The 20,153-nt window shown below is 48.3% G+C and overlaps 1 protein-coding gene across 3 annotated transcripts in view; it reads left to right on the top strand.

Annotated features, from left to right (window-relative positions):
• The window catches only part of PSD3 (pleckstrin and Sec7 domain containing 3), a 149,725-nt gene that overhangs the window by 31,977 nt on the left and 97,595 nt on the right, over positions 1-20,153 (top strand). For all 3 annotated transcript variants that reach the window (XM_084629314.1, XM_084629316.1, XM_084629315.1), the window contains one exon: positions 4,016-4,405. In XM_084629314.1, coding sequence (XP_084485440.1) covers positions 4,016-4,405 — 390 coding nt within the window. The remainder of the gene's footprint in view (positions 1-4,015; positions 4,406-20,153) is intronic.

The following is a 20,153-nucleotide window of genomic DNA, read 5'->3' as shown; positions in this document are numbered from 1 at the left end:
ATATCTGGGTTTCCAAATAAGCAATTTCTAGTTATGATTCTGATGAGTTTCATACCTGGCCTTCAGCTTCTCACAGCATAACTGCTGCCCTGTTCCCCTCTTCCCCGGAGAACAACAACCGCAGACAAAGGGAAGTTTTCCCCCAATTTTAAAAAGTACTAGCAGTCCCATTGGCTCTTTTGGTCAGGTACCCACTCACTTCTCTTTACCTACGCATGCAGTCCGACTTTTTAACCCTTTACAGAAAAGCAAGTAGAGAACAGCTACCAAGAGGGATTCTATAGCTAACTGGCTGGCTGGATGTCCACAAAAGGGAGCTACCCCCCTCTCATTTATCACACAGTGCATCAAGAGCACCCCATGGTGCTGCTGCTTCTGTTCACCAGGAAGTATAGGTGGCAGCTTCAAGAAAGCCTTCAAAGTGCTGATTTGGTGCTGAGGCACCAATCTCCATCCCCTCCTTCCAGAGTGTCTACATAGCATTGTTCTCTGCCCGCCACCAACCAAACCCACTTTATCAATTACCTGGTTCCTCTGACTTCCCCAATACCAGGAGAGCTATTTCAGGGGCTACTTAGGCACCTGAAAACTCTAGGTTTTTTGCAGATGATAACTTAGAAATTATTAGAGGGGTAGCCGTGTTAGTCTGTATCCACAAAAACAACGAGGAGTCCGATGGCACCTTAAAGACTAACAGATTTATTGGGGGATAAGATTTCGTGGGGTATTTATTTGGACATAAGCATCTGAAGAAGTGGGGTTTTTCCCCCACGAAAGCTTATGCCCAACTTAGAAATTAGCTGACAACAGCACTGAATCTATAAAGAAAGAAAAAAATATATAGACAAACATCAATTAAAGATGTGTGATGAGGTGTACCTACCCTGCGCCAGCCCTGAAAGGGTTAACTCTGCTCTGCAGGCAGAGGAAGCCCCGCCCCGCCGACCCTGCTGGGCATGCTTAGCCTGGAGGCAGCATATAAAAGGTAGCAGCCCAGCTCAGTCTGGGGAGGCTGCTGATGGGGAAGGACGCAGGCTGCAAGCTCTCTGCAGGGAGTTGCTACAAACCCCGACTATGGGACTGTGGCTCACAGAGTTCCTGACTGGAGACTCCAGGCTGCCCGGCAAGCCCAGAGAAAGGATGGTACTGGTGGGAGCCCGGCCATTTGGGGACCTGGGGAGTTTTGGCAAGGGGGAAAGGGTAAGAAGCAGCCCAGGGGTCTCGAACTTTTTGCCGGTTAGTGAACCAGGGGATTGGTCAGCATGTTTTGGGAGGATCCCCACTGACTCGGTGGTGAGCACCACCGCCAGGGCCCTGGGCTGGGGCTCGGAGGAGCAGGGAGGGCCCGAGTCCCCTTACCCAGAGCGCCACACTCCCCTGAGTGGTGCCCCACTCCCCCAACAGGCCAACTGGCCACACAATCTCACAGAGGAGGGCTACTTCACTGACTCTGGCCATTGGGCCACGCTGCCCTGATGGGAAGGGCTGCTCACTGACTCTGGTCGCTAAGTAATACTACCCCATGTTACAGTAAGGGTCATCGGTGTAGGACCTGACCGGCTGCAGAATTGCCTACGCCCTTCCATCTAACCCTATGTGACCCAACACCTCGTGATGGGGTGTACCTAGCCCACGACAACATATTTTAAATTGATATGTAAATTTAGAACAATCAGGAGATAATACAGCAAGATATTCCCAATGCCAAGCCTTGAGGTACCAGTTTTGGAGCCTTAACATAGATATCAGAAACACAAGTTACTCATTCTCAGATTAAATTTTGATCGATTAACTGGGAAGATATTTTTACTTCCTGCCCTGGCTTAACCTTGAAAGCCAAATTGGGTTCTTTCTGCTTCTTTCATCTTCACCAGTACTGCAGTTCACAATTCTGTTGATGTGTGAGGCCAAACAGAATACAGCTTGCTTTCCTTGTCTGATAGTGGTTCCTGCACCATTAAGAATAAAAACATGTTTGTAGCCATAAAAACGGGGACTTGAGTTGAAATGGAAAGTAGAAGTATTTGATCATGGTGACGTTTTTACAGAGCCACTTTTCGGACCACAAGTGGACTTTAAAGAAGAAAACAACATTTATTATGGTTAGGCTGGACATACAAGATGTGCCAATGAACAACCTTTTATCCCTCAGCAAAGTCGTTAGCTAGGAGAGGGTGCGGTTCTGAGGGTAGAGTAGCAGAATGGGCATCAGGGCTGAGATACATTTCCAGCTCTTGTCCTTGTCTACTCTACCACTTACTTCAGTATAACTTATGTCACTCGGGGTGTGAATAAGCCACCCCCCCGAGCGACGTAAGTTACACCGACCTAAGCGCCGGTGTGGGCAGCGCTCTGTTGGCGGAAGAGCTGCTCCTACCGACACAGCTCCTGCTGCTGGCGGAGTTGGCGTTGTTATGCCGAGGGGAGAGAGGCAGAGAGCGTCTTCACCAGATGTGCTACAGTGGCACAACTGATGTAGCGCTGCTAGTCTAGACTAGCACTAACCTCTCCTGACATTTTGTGGCAAGTCAGTTAAGGGGACGCTGGTTAGGTTTAAAATTTTAATGTATATTCCTACTTTGTTACAACTGAAATAATTACAGAAAAATCGAGATTACTTTTTATCAGTTAGGCTACTTACTTTTTGCAGTTCACCAAATTTCAAATAGATTATTTAACTTTTGGAAACATCCTACTAGGGCAAGGGCCCCTGAGTCTTTACTGCACCTGCCTGGGGCTCTCCAGATGTTACCCTACTACAAATAATAGTAGACTAGAAACTGACTTTAAACAGGAGTGAAACTGACTCTTTAAAGGTTTCAGAGTAGCAGCTGTGTTAGTCTCTATTCACAAAAAGAAAAGGAGGACTTGTGGCACCTTAGAGACTAACCAATTTGTTTGAGCATAAGCTTTCGTGAGCTACAGCTCACTTCATCGGATGCATTCAGTGGAGCGAGCTGTAGCTCACGAAAGCTTATGCTCAAATAAATTGGTTTGACTCTTTAAAGTCACTTTCACTTCTGTTTAAAGGCTACTTGCTTTCCAGAAGGCTCTTAAACACAACGCTATGGTGATTGAGCCTCAGTTCTCACTGGAGAATAGCTAAAACCAAACAGCAAGAAAATTCCACATTTTAAAGTTGAGAAAAAATTGAGTCTTGTTTATTATTTAGAGAGAGAGTGTGTGTGTGTGTAGTACCAGGAAATCTGAGGGAAGGTAGACTGCTTGTTAGAAGTCTGACGAAGACCAAACAACCTCACGTGGTTGCCTTGAGTTTCTGGAGTACCTCATCCCTATTTGACTTAAGAGTTCTCCAAGGGGAGGTTTAGAACCCGTGTATGGCCATCTGCAGAGAGGCTGAACGGCGCTGCACATTCCACTTCCATTTTGATACTACCTGTGTGGGTGTTTACCTGTGTTTTTTCTATGTAGTATTAGTGTATTAGGTTGCTTTTAATAGAGATTTGTATTAATTTTTCCTCTAAGGCTCTTATGCTGCACTGGGATTGTGTGGGGCTGGGTTGGTTCCAGGGATATGCCCCCTCCATGCCCTGCCCCCCCGGCCTCCGCACCGCTGACTGGGACCTAAGTTCCTGGTGAAGCATCTTATCTACTATAATTCCTTTTGTGTTGCAGTCAGTAGAGGTGCTGTGAGAGGGGGGAGCTAGATATGTCTGTGACTCATACTCTAGCTCCGAAAAGCACACTGTCTCTTTCACTGAACACAGCAAGCTGATGTTGTTTCTTAGTAAACATCACTTTTTCTTTTCTCCTGAATATTTTTTCCTCCCTTCTCAGAACTGTAGCACACCAGCGAAGAAGACTGTGTTAGTTCTGTACTCCAGCATGGCACTGGAACCAAAGTATCAGTTCTGCTTTGTATTCGAATAACTAGAACTCAGGACCATTGAGTTCCTTTTTATATGTGTGACTCACTCACAGGGAAAATAAGCAGATTTACTCAACAGTTCTAATCGAACAAAACTTAAACCGACTCTTTTTGGTTTATTCCTAGGATCATGGAGGAGGAAGAAGCAGCCACAGGAGGCTATGGAGATGTCCTTGGACAAAGGCATGCAGAAGTTTCCATTGATGTGTATAGCTCACAGTTTGAAAACATTCTAGACAATGCTTCTTTATATTATAGTGCGGAATCCCTGGAGACTTTATACTCGGAACCCGATAGTTACTTTAGTTTTGAAATGCCACTCACTCCGATGATCCAGCAACGTATCAAGGAAGGCAGTCAGTTCTTAGAAAGAACTGCTTCAGGACAGGAAGATGTCTGTAAGCTTCCCACAAATGGTGAGATCAAGAGTCAATGTGGAGAGATCTCCAGTGGACTAAGGGATGGAAGTGACACCCTCTTCAGAAGAGACGTCACAGAGGTTACTTATTTGGACAGGTAAAAAAAAATTTTTTTTTAAAGGGCATTTGCTTCCGCAGCATCTCTCAGAATTCATTTTGGAATTCTTAATGCTGAACTTTTTAAAACAGGGTGCATAACTGTGTCCAGTGAAATAAATAACGCAGGGAAAGAGAGAAGCCAGACAGACTTGCTTTTTTGCAGAAATGGACAGATTTCACACTACCAACTACTTGTAAGCTTAGCTGTGATGTCTATGTAACTACCAGTAGATGGCCTGTAATGTGACATCTCAAGAAGGTGAGGTTTGCCAGAAGGCTGTCAGTGTGCCAAGAAGCCCATGCGTCTCAGATCATCCCCAGTTGTGCCTGATTTTGGAAGCAGTAATTTTATGAAAGACTTATAAAAACCCCTTGATCTGAATCGTAAAGGCATGTGTGGACAATTAAATATCTGGCACAAAATCCTGGCCTTCTTGAAGTCAGTGGGAGGTTTGCCATTGTCTTCAGTCAAGTCAGGATTTCACTCCCCTTCTACCCATGGATTCAGAAGTACTCAATTTCCCACAGGTTGTCAAATGCCATTTACTTCTGTATGTTAGAAACTGTACAAGAGAGAGTTAGAGGAGTATTTAATAATTTGTCACAAAGTACAAAAATACTACACGCTGCCTGTTATGCAAGGAGAAAGACAAGGAAGACAAACTAGAGAAGAGTGATAGGGACAGTGCAAGAGGATGCAGTATATTTGTAGGCAATTCCTTGTTTTTTGGAACCCCTGTCTGGTCAGCTAGACATCATGCTCTGTGCTGGGTTGGAGGCTGAAGAGTGCAGGGTGGGGGTTGGGAGGAGGAAAGAGAGGCAAGTCAGACACAGAAGCAATAACTCAAATTGTTTTCAATCTGCCAGCCTATCAATAGCGGCAGGAAGCCCTGGTGCTTAGAGTGGCGCACCAAATGTTACAGGTGTACAAATAACAACAACCCCGGTTTACAGATGAAGCTACAAATGAGTGTTGATGAGGGGAAGCTCAGATTGCTGCATGAGCCACTCAAGAAGGGTTTAAAAGGCTTTGCTGCACAAAGTGGAGAGATGGAACCAAAAGTAGACTGACGCCTACCAGGCTGAGTAGGTCGGGGTGTTGTCACAAAGGTAGGCTTGAGAAAGCAGTACACACGACACGCCATGCATTCTGGTCCTTGAGGAACAGAGAGTCCAGGAAGGACTGGACTGCTATGATCTTGCCAGGCTGTGCATGCTAGTGTAGGGGGGTGGACACCTGCTCGGGCCCAGGGGGGTTTAAGATAGCCCTGGGAGAGGGTGGGGCAGGGGAAGGTAGTGGGGCTGATTGGGGAAGCAGCCACAGCTGGGGGCCATACCCCAATCAGGGCCCAGCTGGCTCTATAAAGGCTGTGAGCCAGAAGCCCAGGAGCACACTCTCTCTAGCTTCTGAGAGGGAGGGACCTGGTTGCAGGGACCTAAGCAGAGTACCTAGATTGGAGCAGGGCTGGGGAAGGGCTTGAGGAGTTGGGGAGCTCCAGCCAGGAAACCCCCAGGCTGCGGCCTAGTATTAGGCCCAACCGGTACTGGGGTGGCAGGGAACAGCCAAAGGTTAGGCAGAGGCAGCAGGTCCAAACCCAACCTTGCTTGGGATGAGTGGTTCATCCTGCAGTCTGCCTCAGGGCCCGGGGCTAGCTGGTGACTGGCAGGAGTCTACGACTGAGGCAAGGTAGGTCTAGTGGGTGGGGGGTTCCCCTGGGAGGGGGAGATGCAGAACTGTGGGGTACTGCCAGGGGGCAGCACCCAGTGAAAGGGGCACTAGGGTCCTGGGAGGGACATGGGAGCCAGTAGCAAGGCGAGACACTGGCCTGAAGAGGGCGCTCTGGAGGCTGGAATGCTAATTCCCTGAGACAACCAGCAGGAGGCACCGCCGGTGAGTCTGCGCCCGGTTTCAGAGTGGTGGAGAATACGGGTGTAAGCAGTCCTACCCCGATACAAGGGCCAAGGGCGTGGACAGTAGAACTATTGCCTGAACGGGAGTGACCTGGGGGATGATGGACCCTGGGTACACGGGGGTCTTCTATGGGGAGGCCCCGGGGTCAGTGTGCTGGAGGAAGGGGGCTGACCACCGGCTGGGGAACCGGGGTGGGGGCAGGCAATGGGACATATGGGAGGTGCAGTGGGCCCTCCATGAGAGCATGGGCCAGCTGGTGGAGGAGGAGGAGCAGCGGCCCCGACAAAGATCCTCCAGCAGGAGTTGCGGAGGTAACGGTGGTAAGTGGCAGAACAACAGACGTCTTACGCCTGCAGAAGGCGGGGACATTTAAAAAGGGATTGTCCCTGCTGGGACAGGGGCAGGGCACCTCGCCTGGAGGAGAGACAGGGACAATTCCTGTGGACAGGCAGCTGGGTGAGGGAACCTGGGCAGCTGCCAACCTGTTTGGCCCTTCTGCCTGCAGGCCCCTCGTGGTGGGCATGCCCAGGCCAGAGGGACACGGAAAGGTCCAGGGCAGCAAGGAGGCAGAGGGCCTGCTGGGGCTGCTGGACACTGGGCCACATAAGGAGGCACTGCCCCCTCAGGGGAACTGAGGAGAGGCCGGAGGAGGTGCCTGTGGGCTTGGAAGGACCAAAACTGAAGGAGGTGACAACAGGGATGGAGGGAACCCTGCAGGAGGTGGGAACCCAGACCGTCAAAGGGCCAGTCGCTGAGGATGAGACCCAGATCACGCCCCAATCAGGGCCCAGCTGGCTCTATAAAGGCCTGAAGAGGGCACTCCGGAGGCTGGAATGCTAATTCCCTGAGACGACCAGCAGGAGGCGCAGCCAGTGAGTCTGCGCCTGGTTACAGCTAGGATACAGCGTGTGCATTGACTTCACTTCTTTTATTACTTCTGTGCTATGCTCAAAAAGTTAACCCTTAGAAATACTGTCTGCTATTGAATAAAGGTTATTAAAAGGTCAAGCTAACTGTACAGGGACACTCTCAGTAGTTTCGACCCATCATTTAGTTATTTCTCCCTTCCTCCTCCAATTTTTTTTTTTTAACAAGCCTTGGACAATGTTGTACTATTTTCATAGGTTCATAGATATTAAGGTCAGAAGGGACCATTATGATCATCTAGTCTGACCTCCTGCACAATGCAGGCCACCGAATCTCACCCACCCACTCCTGCAATAAACCTCTCACGTATGTCTGAGCTACTGAAGTCCTCAAATCATGGTTTAAAGACTTCAAGGTGCAGAGAATCCTCCAGCAAGTGACCCATGCCCCATGCTGCAGAGGAAGGCGAAAACCCCCCAGGGCCTCTTCCAATCTGCCCTGGAGGAAAATTCCTTCCTGACCCCAAATATGGTGATCAGCTGAACCCTGAGCATGTGGGCAAGATTCACCGGCCAGATACCCAGGAAAGAATTCTCTGTAGTAACTCAGAACCCACCCCATCTAACATCCCATCACAGGCTATTGGGCCTATTTACCATGAATCGTTAAAGATCAATTAATTGCCAAAATCATCTTATTCCATCATACCTTCTCCTCCATAAACTTATTGAGTTTAATCTTGAAGCCAGATAGATCTTTTGCCCCCACTGCTTCCCTTGGAAGGCTGTTCCAGAACTTCACTCCTCTGATGGTTAGAAACCTTCATCGAATTTTCAAGTCTAAACTTCCTGATGGCCAGTTTATATCCATTTGTTTGTGTGTCCACATTGGTACTGAGCTTAAATAATTCCTCTCCCTCTCTGGTATTTATCCCTCTGATATATTTATAGAGAGCAATCATATCTCCCTTCAGCTTTTTTTCTGTTAGGCAAAACAAGCCAAGCTGTTCGAGTCTCCTTTCATAGGACAGGTTTTCCATTCCTGGGATCATCCTAGTAGCCCTTCTCTGTACCTGTTCCAGTTTGGAATCATCCTTCTTACACATGGGAGACCAGAACTGCACACAATATTCTGGATGAGGTCTCACCAGTGCCTTGTATAACAGAACTAAAACCTCCTTATCTCTACTGGAAATACCTCTCCTGATGCATCCCAAGACCGCATTAGCTTTTTTCATGGCCATATCACATTGGCAGCTCATAGTCATCCTGTGGTCAACCAATACTCCAAGGTCCTTCTCCTCCTCCGTTACTTCTAATTGATGCATCATCCCCAGTTTATAACTAAAATTATTTTCATTAATCCCTAAATGCATGACCTTACACTTCTCACTATTAAATTTCATCCTATTACTATTACTCCAGTTTACAAGGTCATCCAGATCCTCCTGTATGATATCCTGGTCCTTCTCTAAATTGGCAATACCTCCCAGCTTTGTATCATCCACAAACTTTATTAGCACACTCCAACTTTTTGTGCCGAGGTCAGTAATAAAAAGATTAAATAAGATTGGTCCCAAAACCGATCCCTGAGGAACTCCACTGGTAACCTCCCTGCAGTCTGACAGGTCACCTTTCAGTATGACCCACTGTCGTCTCTCCTTTAACCAGTTCCTTATCCACCTTTCAGTTTTCATATTGATCCCCATCTTTTCCAATTTAGCTAATAATTCCCCATGTGGAACCATATCAAACGCCTTACTGAAATCTAGGTAAATTAGATCCACTGTGTTTCTTTTGTCTAAAAAATCTGTTACTTTCTCAAAGAAGGAGACCAGGTTGGTTTGGCATGATCTACCTTTTGTAAAACCATGTTGTATTTTGTCCCATTTACCATTGACCTCAATGTCCTTAACTGCTTTCTCCTTCAAAATTTTTTCCAAGACTTTGCATACTACAGATGTCAAATTAACAGGCCTGTAGTTACCCAGATCACTTTTTTTTCCCTTTCTTAAAAATAGGAACTATGTTAGCAATTCTCCAGTCATACAGTACAACCCCTGAGTTTATAGATTCATTAAAAAGTCTTGCTAATGGGCTTCCAATTTCATGTGCCAGTTCCTTTAATATTCTTGGATGAAGATTATCTGGGCCCCCCGATTTAGTCCCATTAAGCTGTTAGAGTTTCGCTTCTACCTTGGGTGTGGTAATATCTACCTCCATATCCTCATTCTCATTTGTCATGCTACCATTATCCCTGAGATCCTCATTAAAGACTGAGGCAAAGTATTTGTTTAGATATTGGGCCATGCCTAGATTATCCTTAACCTCCACTCCATCCTCAGTGTTTAGCGGTCCCACTTCTTCTTTCTTTGTTTTCTTCTTATTATTTATATGGCTATAGAACCTTTTACTATTGGTTTTAATTCCCTTTGCAAGGTCCAACTCTGCTTGACTTTTAGCCTTTCTCACTTTATCCTTACATGTTCTGACCTCAATAAGGTGGCTTTCCTTGCTGATCCCTCCCATCTTCCACTCCCTGTATGCTTTCTGCTATTTGAAGTAAATAGGCACAAAGCAATTGCAGACATGCTGCAAACAGCAAGAGGCCAGAAACCTGTATAGATCCCAACACTGGAAGCCCTGAATTCCACAGAAGTGCTGCTCAGTGGAATTGCCCCTAGACATGACAGCAGAAAGGCAAGGTAAATTGGCAAATCCCTGTGAGCAGTTGTTACATTACTGCAGCTCCTAGCAGCCAATGAATAGAAAGGACCTGTCTGGGAAGTGCCCAGACTAGCTGTCAAGGTTCCTTCCCCACTCTAAACTCTACGGTACAGATGAGGGGACCTGCATGAAACCCCCCTAAGCTTATTTTAACCTAAGCTTTTAAAAACTTCCCCAACGTACAAACTATTTTACCTTTTGCCCTTGGATTTCATTGCTGCCACCACCAAGCGACTAACAGATATATAACAGGGAAAGAGCCCGCTTGGAAACGTCTTTCCCCTCAAAATCCTCCCCAAACCCTACACCCCCTTTCCTGGGGAAGGCTTGATAAAAATCCTCACCAATTTGCATAGGTGAACACAGTCCCAAACCCTTGGATCTTAAGAACAATGAAAAAACAATCAGGTTCTTAAAAGAAGAATTTTAATTGAAGAAAAAGTAAAAAGAATCACCTCTGTAAAATCAGGATGGTAAATACCTTACAGATAATCAGATTCAAAACATAGAGAATCCCTCTAGGCAAAACCTTAAGTTACAAAAAGACACACAAACAGGAATCTACATTCCATTCAGCACAGGGTATTTTATCAGCTATTTAAACAAAACAGAATCTAACGCATATCTGACTAGCTTACTTATTAAGTTCTAAGACTCCATTCCTGTTCTGTCCCCAGCAAAAGCATCCCACAGACAGAGAGAGCCTTTGTTTCTCCCCCCCTCCAGCTTTGAAAGTATCTTCTCTCCTCATTGGTCATTGTGGTCAGGTGCCAGCGAGGTTATCCTAGCTTCTTAACCCTTTACAGGTGAAAGGGTTTTTCCTCTGGCCAGGAGGGATTTTAAAGATGTTTATCCTTCCCTTTATATTTATGACACTAGCCCTTCAGGATATGTTTACACTGCAAGGTAAGACCAGGATTAGTAGAACTCAAGTTAGCAGACCTTGGATATTGTAGCCTGTGGCTTGAGCATCTACCCTCCTGTGTAACCCAGGCAATTGTTGAACCCTGGGTGCCAACCTAAGTTCCCTCTAAGCTGTGCAGCTGCCTATTAAGCCCACGCAGGGGCTCAGGGCTGTGGCAGGGAGAGATGCCTCTACTCCAACGCGGAGCTGGCGCAGCGGGGAGAGGTACTCCTCCCCGCCGGCACCAGCTTGGACCTGCCCTGGACTTGCCCCAGCCACGGGAGAGAGCCCCTCCCTCAGCCCAGCCCAGCTCCACCGGAGCTGCAGCAGCGGGGAGAGGAGCCTCTCTCCCGGCCCCGAGCTGCTGCGGCGAGAGAGGGCTGGGAGGGGGAGTCCTCTCTCCCCACTGCAGCCCCTGGGCAGCCCGTACCCCCTGCACCCAACTCTCTGCCCCAGTCCTGAGCCCGCTCCAACACTCCTAACTCCTCATCCCCGGCCCCACCCCAGAGCCTTCACCCCTAACTGAAACCCTCACCCCCTTCACCTAACCCTCTGCCCCAGCCCTGAGCCCCCTCCTGTACCCCTCATCCCCGGCTCCACCCCAGAGCCCACACCCCCAGCCAGAGCCCTCACCCCCTCCCACCCCAACATTCTGCCCCAGCTCTGAGCCCCCTCCCACACTTTGCTGTGTAGACCTACCCTTAGGTTAAGTCTCTCTGAAAGTCAATGGAATGTAGGTCCCAGAGCACTTAGATGCTTTGGAAAAATTTGCATCTGCTGCTCAGCAAATGGGGGTGGGAGATAGGGGGGGGGGTTTGAAAACATTGCTATGGAAGCCTTAACTTTCACTTCCTCAGTTTATTTTAGATTTGCAACCATTATGTTGTATTTGCATACAACACGTTTGAATGTTTCCCGCTAATTTTCTCCCCATCCCTTTAAAAAAAAAGGTGTGTGTGTGAAAAGAAACAAATACAACCATGAAGTTGTGTTGTTTTTTCACTTCAGAAGCTGGAGCACTCTGTTGGCAAGGTAACACAAACCCACCTCTCAAACTAGGTACAGGAAATCGCAAGCTGCAGTGTGGCATTAGGTACACACAGCACTGCAGACAATTAACATTATTAAAAATCTCATGAAGTGATAACACATCCTACAGTTCATTAGGACACACGTCCTACAGACATGTATGTTGATGTTGTTAAGGTCAGAGTTAAAGCTGTGCATCATAGTGGAATGGTGAGGAATGTGGTGTGTGTGACGGGTTCAGTCGCAGAGATCTCCTTGCGACTGTCACCGGATGTGCTGAAATTACCTCTGAGCCCGTTTTCCCTGCCAGCTTTGAACTTCCAGAACCTTGTCTTGTTGAACCAGACATGCTAGCCTGCTGCAACACAGACCCAGGGTCTGGTCCATGCCCCCAAAGCTGCAGACTTAACTGAAAACAGCTCAGCAGGTCACCTATCTCCAGCACTCAGATACCCAGTTCCCAATGGGATCCAAACCCCAAATAAATCCGTTTTACTCTGTATAAAGTGTATACAGAGTACATTCATAAATTGTTCTTCCTCTATATCCCTGATAGAGAGAGATGCACAGCTGTTTGCTCCCCCGGGTATTAATCACTTACTCGGGGTTCATTAAAAAACAAAAGTGATTTTATTAAGTATAAAAAATAGGATTAAAGTGATTTCAAGTAATAACAGACAGAACAAAGTAAGTCACAAAGCAAAATAAAACAAAATACGCAAGTCTAAGCCTAATACATTAAGAAACTGATTACAGGTAATATCTCACCCTCAGAGATGTTCCAATAAGCTTCTTTCACAGACTAGACTCCTTCCTAGTCTGGGTCCAATCCTTTTCCCGGGACAGTCTTCGTAAGATCCAGCAGACCTCTCAGGCGGTAAGCAGGGTTTTCTCATGACTGGCCCCTTTTCTCCTGCTCCACCGCCTTTTATAGTTTTGGCACAGGGTGGGAATCTTTTGTCTCTTTGGGTCCCCTCTCCTCCTCCTAAATGGAAAAGTACCAGATTTAAGATGGATTCTAGTATTATGTGACATGGTCACATATCACTGTAAGACCCCTAGTCTCCATTCGCCAGGGGCTGGCCCACACGTACACAGGTAGGCTTTAAAGTAACCTAAGGCCATTTACAACTGATTTTCTGGAGCACCTTTAATGGCCTCCACTTAATATGTTTACATCAGTGATACAAGTTTATGTCTTATTCTCCTCACTACAGATATAGAAATAATACATGCAAACAAATAGGATGAACACACTCAGTAGATTACAAGCTTTCTAATGATACCATACAAGGGGTATTTAGAGTAAAGCATGTTTCAGTTATGTCATATTCAGAAGCATATTTCCATAAAGCATATGGAGTGCAACATCACAGTGTGTATATTGAGTTACTGCACATGTAAGTGTGGGGTTTTTTTATGGAGGGATGGAATCTGTCAGTAAGAGTGGTGAATGGGATGCGTGGGTGTGAAGGAGTTTTAAAGTTGTATGTCATAACTAAGAACAAAGAAATGTCCAAAGATTTGTGTGGGTGGATCTTAACTGTTTTCTAATTGTGTGTGTGTGTGTATTTTCTAGGCAGAACTGGAAGCTTCTCCTACAGATAAGGTTCCCAACACTTCTCATTATAAGACCCCGTTTGTGATTACTGATTACTTGTCAATTTCCCCATGCCAGGTATCTGCCTTACGTTGAATTTTATGGGAATTTTTCAGTTAAAATGGTTTGGCCATGAGGTTGTGAAAAAATACATTGTTTTGCCAGCTTCTGAGTTTCCCTAACTGGGTTCCCTGGCCATCTCCTCTCCTGAGATCTTCCACTAGTCTCTTTGTGTTCCTGGCTTTTAACCAGTTTCTCAGCCTGGGGTACTTGGACCCCTAGGGGTATGCAGAGGTCTTTCAGGAGGGGTACATCAACTCATCTAGATATTTGCCTTCTTTTACAGCAGGCTACAAAAAAGCACTGGCAAAGTTAGAACAAACTTTCATACAGACAATGACTTGTTTATATTGCTCTATATACTATACACTGACATGTAAGTACAAAATTTTTATTGCAGTTGGTTCATTTTTACCATGTAATTCTAAAATAAGAGAGTCAGCTATTTGTCAGTAATTGCGTGCTGTGACACTTTTTGTATTTTTATGTCTGATTTTGCAAGCAAAATAGTTTTTAAGTGAGATGAAACTTGGAGGTACGCAAGACAAATCAGACTCCTGAAAGGGGTACAATTGTCTAGAAAGGTTGAGAGCCACAGCTTTAAATGCTTGGTAGGCATTGTAATGAGAAATTTTCATGCAGTATAGCATGCAGTCACTAGGTGCCACTGTGTGCTGTATATTGTTCCAGATAAAGGGTGAAATTCAGGCTCAGTTAAATTTAATGGGATTGTTACCATTGACTTCAGTGGTCCCCTGGGAGTGGACTCATGTTCCATGTAGCTCCAGGGGGGCTCTCTGCAGCCTGAGTAGTTGGTTGCTGGATGGAGGGTACACCCAGGTGTTCTGGTCCAGTCAGAGAGCCTGCTGAGGCCCAATCCTGTGAGGATTTACACATGGGCTTGGTGTTCAGCAGGTGAGCAGTTCCACTGCATTCAATGAGGCGACTCCCATGCTTAAAGCCACGTATGCCTGTTAGAATTTTCAGGGCTGACACACAAAAATTAAGATTCGGGGATCAAATTCTGACTTAAATAGGGTCTAGGGCAGGGGTTCTCAACCTTTTTCTTTCTGAGCCCCCCCTCAACATGCTAGAAAAACTCAGGGGCCCAGCTGGCCGGGGAGGAGGGACCTTGGGGTATAGATGTAGTTTGACTTCTATTGGGGGGTGGGGGAGAGCTAGGGCTGGCAGGACTCAGGCCAGCTCTGCACAGCAGGGTCCAGGGAGGGACTGCCACCTCTAGCCCCTGACTCACCTCATCCAGCCACCCACCTGTCTGGGGCTGTGTGCCAGTGGCTACTCCCTGAGGGCTCTGCTGGGTCTGGAGATGCCTGGGCAGCTCTGACCGGCTGCGTGAGCAGTCAGAGGAAGCTGGGAGCTGAGGAGCAGATGCAACCCCAGGCACCAGCAGCAGACGGGGGAATGCCACAGCTGCCCACTCCATGGCACCACCAGCCAGAGGAGCAGCCGCCCCTCACTGCCTGTCTGTGTCTTCCTGCCTAGGATCTGGCCAAAGGGTAGGGCCTGAGTGGGGCTGAGGGAGAAAAGGAGGTGCGGGGAGGGTGGAGCTTCCCCCAGGACTTCCCCACTCTGGGTAAGGCACTGCAGTTTGCGGGGCAAGACCCTTGAGCCCATGGGCAGAGTTGGGGGGCACAAGGTTTATGCCTGTGGCGGTGGGGCTTCAACCCCGCCATTCCTGGCTTCAGGTGGACAAGGGGGCTCAGGGTTTTAGCCCGGCTCTGCTCCCAGCTGAAGTGGGGTTGGGAGATTCAGGCTTTTAGCCCCGCACTGCTTCCGGCTTCAGCCCCTGGGTGGGTTCCGGGGCTCGGGGCCTCAGCCCTGTGCCACACCCCACTTCAGCCCCACGGGGGCGTCCGGGCTCCCTGCGCCATTCCCTGCTCCAGCCGCTGGGGGCTGCCGGGGCTCACGGCTTCAGCCCTGCGCCACTTCCCACTTCAGCCCTGTGGAAGGGGTGGGGGGCTGCCGGGGCTCGAGGCTTCTGACCTGCGCTGCTCCCTGTTTCAGCCCTGCGGCAGGCACTGGGGCTTGCAACTTCAGCCCCACGCCATTCCCCGCTTCAGCTTCGCGGGGGGCACTCGGGCTTGGGGCACCAGGTTTCAGTGGTGGGGCTCCGTGTCCCCCCTAAAAGGGGGCTGCGGACCCCAAGTTGAGAACCGCAGGTCATGGGGATATGAATGTGGGGGGCAGAAGGTATAGCTGGGCAGTTCATAATATTAGGGGGGATGGCGAGGGGCTATCAGAGGGATGAGGACAGTCAGCAAGAAGGAATACCAAAAACCAAACCACACCAACCAACCACCCAGGACAGTTTACCGTCTCCTCAGATTCAGTGACACACAATTGGGGGGGGGGGGGCGGCAAGTGCAAGAAAAACCTTTCCCAATGTTGATTCTAGTTTCTGGAGTAACAGATCATGAAAGATGGCTGGTTCTTTAAATCCAGTATATATATATATATATGCAAAAGATACAAGCTTGGCAGGGAAGCTCCATGTTCAAATCAAAAATAGCTTTTTTTTTTTTTTTTTTTTTTTTTTTTGGTAAAGGAAGGAGAAGCAGCCAGTTGACATTCCCCCAGTCATTACACACTCAGAATGAAATTATCTTTGATTGACAGACGCGAAAGGCCTGGTTTCATGTACTCCGAGATGCCCTTTTATGCAGTGCTGGCCGTATAAAGGGGCCATAGTGCGGCTGAAAATCTGGCCCTAGGTGTTGAGCTGTCTGGGTGTAATGCATGGCAGTAATGCAGCTCTGTCTTTTAATGAATGTGCAGAAGAGCAGCATCCCTGTCGGCAGTACAGCTCTCGCGCTCTCTGAGGGTGAAACACTGCTATGGGAAGGCCAGTCACATGGCTTATAAATAAATAAATAAAAATGATTAGAGACTTCCAGGCTACAAGTTCCTATGGGCTCCTTTGTGTCTGGGTGTTTCTCCCCTGCCAGCCTATCAGCGGCTGACCTTGACTACATTCCGTAAGTCCTGACACAAACTATGCATGACAGAAAAACAGGATCACTATGACAATGGCCTGCAGAATCCTGAGTGGGGGCAGGGAAAGGGGCAGTGCCTTCCTTTGCCAAAATCAGCCAGCTTGCAGGTTCTTAGGCAGGAGCTTTGCTGAGAGCCTTTCTGAAGTACAGGTTTGCTTGTTTTTAAAAGGAATCCTCTCCTCATGTACAGTTCAGTTATCCAGCTATTCTTGCTGATGTTGCTTAGAGCTCAACGGAGTAGGGGAGAAATGGGGGTGAATGAGACCTTGGTGCTGCCTGTATTCCTGGGGAAAGATTTTCAATCTTCTGCTTCCTTTGGGTTTTAATAGCTTTAGATCTCTCTCCCTTTCTCTCCTTCTAGAGCCGGTCTGTCTGTGGAACTATCATTTCCCTGCGACGTGCAGGTTTGCTACAGTCAAGATGGAGGGTTTCATTTAGTCAGAACAACAGAGAATTGGAAGGTTATACTTTGTCTTCCTGTCACTCCCTTGTGGCAGGGTGTTCAACCTTTAAGACTGGTTAGCTTAGAAGGGGTGTGTGCCTTTACAGCTGCACTGCGGCACCCAGACATTAAGCCTGAATCCCCATTGCCCTGCCATTGTGTAGTGATTTATACCAGTGCAAAGTGGGGGCAAAATGCAACGATTCTGATTTGGTAGCATTTTGCATCCACTTTGCATTCATTGGGTGTAAATGCTTACACAAAATGCAGGACAATGGAGCACCGGTCCCGTATGTCCAGGTAATGCATTTGCAAACTTCTCTCTGCTTGGTTCGTGTTTCCTCTACACTGTTGTATCTGGGGCCACTGGTTTTCTCTTAGATTCTGTTTCTTTAATTGTCCTGTCCCTGTTTTCACTAGCTATACCCTTGGGGTGAGGAGAAAAACATGGTATTTCCTCTCCAAGGATCTTCTCAAAGTTTTCAAAGTGGGGGAGGCTGATCTCAGAACGTGACGATTTGGGCCATGATTTCCTGACATTAGACTCTTAAATCCATATTTAGGCCCCTAAATAAGAGACCTGATTTTCGGAAGTGCTGAGCAACCAGCAGCTGCCATTGTCTTCAAGGGATTCGGGTGCTCAGGCTTGGAGAAAATCAGGCCACTTTTATCTAGGTGCCCTGAATTTAGACACACAGATTTAAAAATATTGGTATCACCAGTGGTGAGCTGGAGCTGGTTCGCACCGCTTCACCAGAACCAGTTGTTAAATTTAGAAGCCCTTTTAGAACCGGTTGTCCTATGAGGACAACCATCCAAAACCATCCAAAAGTGTCACCTTAGGCGCTGACTCCATGGGTGCTCCGGGGCTGAAGCACCCAAGGGGAAAATTTGGTGGGTGCAGAGCACCCACCGGCAGCTCCCCTCTCCGCCCCCAGCCCCAGCTCACCTCCGCCCCGCCACTGCCCCTGAATGCGCTGCCCCGCTCTGCTTCTCTGCCCCCCCGCCCTCCAGCTTCCTGTGAATCAGCTGTTTGCGCGGGAAGCCTGGGAGGGCTGAGAAGCAGGCGGCAGCTTCCTGCTCAGGCCCAGGGAGGCAGAGCAGAGGTGAGCTGGAGTTGGGGGGGGCGTGAGGAGGGCCGCCTGCGCCGCAGCAGGTAACCCGGGGGGGGGGGGGAACGCAGGGGAACCACGCCCCGCCTCAGCTCACCTCCGCCTCCCTGCGCATGAGTGTGAAGCCTCCACCTGCTTCTCAGCCCTCCCCGGCTTCCCGCGCGAACAGCTGATTCACAGGAAGCCGGGGTGGGGGCGGAGAAGCAGAGCGGGGCGGCGTGTTCAGGGGAGGAGGCGGAAGCGGAGCAGAGGTGGGCTGGGCGCAGGGCGGGGAGCTGCCGGTGGGGGCTCTGCACCCATCAAATTTTCCCCGTGGGTGCTCCAGCCCCGGAGCACCCACGGAGTCGGTACCTAAGGCTCCACTTTTGATGTGATCAGTGCGGGGAGCGGCCACTACCCGCCCCTAGGAGCCAGAAGGACCTGCCAGATGCTTCCTGGGAGCTGCCCCAGGTAGGTACCGCTGGGACTCCCCACCTTGCCCCCCGGCAGGTCCGTCTGGCTCTTAGGGGTGGGGTGGGGTGGGCACCCAGTATGGTGGCCCACGAGACCCTCCTGCCCAGTTCTGGGGGCGGGCAGGGGTTCAGGGCGGCGTCAAGGAACGCGGGGGGTTGGATGGGGCAGGAGTCCCCGGGGGCGGGGGTGGGCCACAACCCCCTCGTGGGGTGAGGAGGGAACTGGTTGTTAAGAGTTTGGCAGCTCATCACTGAAAAGTAATAAAAAAAGTAAAAAAGTAACCCTGAAGGTTCTCAGGAACAATCCACAACAAAGCTTCGAGCGTGCAGCAGGGTTCTCCTTAGAATGACTTTGATTATGTGATTTTTTTGGGGGGCCTTTCCCAGAGTTTCACAGTAATAGGTTGAGGTCTTAAACTGAAAAGGGAAATGCTGTTTAACAGTTTTGAAGACCCACCAAATGTAACTTCTTTGCTTACTTGCTTTTTAAAATAGCTGTTTATTTAGGAAGCATGAACAGTTTTTCAAATCTTTATCGTAAGAGCACCAACGATGCACTATCAACAATTAAGAAATGAGCTCATCACGTTTTGTTTAGAGAAGCATCATGCAACAATACAATTAATGGGTCAGAATTTTGGCCCCAATCCACTTCCTTGGCAATGCTCAGGTGGCAGAGAGGGAGCAGAAATCACCCTGCAGAGGATTCCCCTGGTATGGGAGAGCCTCCAGAAGGTGTGGAGTTAGGCTCCTAACTCCGTTATCGCTCCTTTGAAAATTCCAGCCTTAATGTAGGTGCTAGGGTGTTGGTAGCTTCTTACTGGAAAAGAAAAAAATTGCCCAGAATGGTTCCAAGAAATACGTGAAGTTACGGTTATGGAAAATTAATGTGCCAAATAGAGAGAGGACAAATAGATATTAAGGGCAAGTCTACACTACGAAATTAAGTTGACCTAAGTTACATCCACGTACACCCACTGCAGTAATTGAATCGGTTTTATACATCCACGCTATGCTCCTTGTGTTGGCCGTGCACATCCTCACCAGGAGCACTTGCACCAATTTAACTGCCAGGGTGGGTCATTGGGGGATGGTTTCTGAGAGGCAGCAACAGCTGATGTAAGCATTGTCTGCACTCTCACTGCGTCAACCTAACTACATCGACCTAAGCACCACGCTTCTCGCGCAGGTGGAGTTATTAAGTCGGAATAGTGGGCGAGTTACATGAGGGGGAGCAACATTTTAGTGTAGGCGCTTACAGAGTTCGGTCGACATGAGACAGCTTACGCTGACCTAACTGTAGTGTACACCAGGCCTTCGACAGACGAGGTACGTGAGGTAGTACCTTCTATTGGACCAACTTCTATTGGACCAACTTCTGTTGGTGAGAGAGGAGTTTTTCTTGCGTTAAGAAAACCTGCCTGTGTTGTGTCGGAAGGTTCATCCTCTAGCTTCATAGATTATAAGGCCAGGAGGAACCATTAAGAACATTTGGAAATACCTTGCTAAGTAGAAAAACTTGACAGTGGTATCATTGCGTATAACGTTTCTCTAAACAAAAAAGGGCTGAGTTGACTTTTGTACTGGTTTATACTGTATTTCTCATGCATGTTTGATGAGGATTTGTA

This window comes from Lepidochelys olivacea (assembly GCF_965140295.1).
Source record: "Lepidochelys olivacea isolate rLepOli2 genome assembly, chromosome: 5".
In the NCBI taxonomy this organism is placed as follows: Eukaryota; Metazoa; Chordata; order Testudines; family Cheloniidae; genus Lepidochelys; species Lepidochelys olivacea.
The sequence above is the reverse complement of the archived record's forward strand: the minus strand, read 5'-3'. Positions and strand labels throughout refer to the sequence as shown.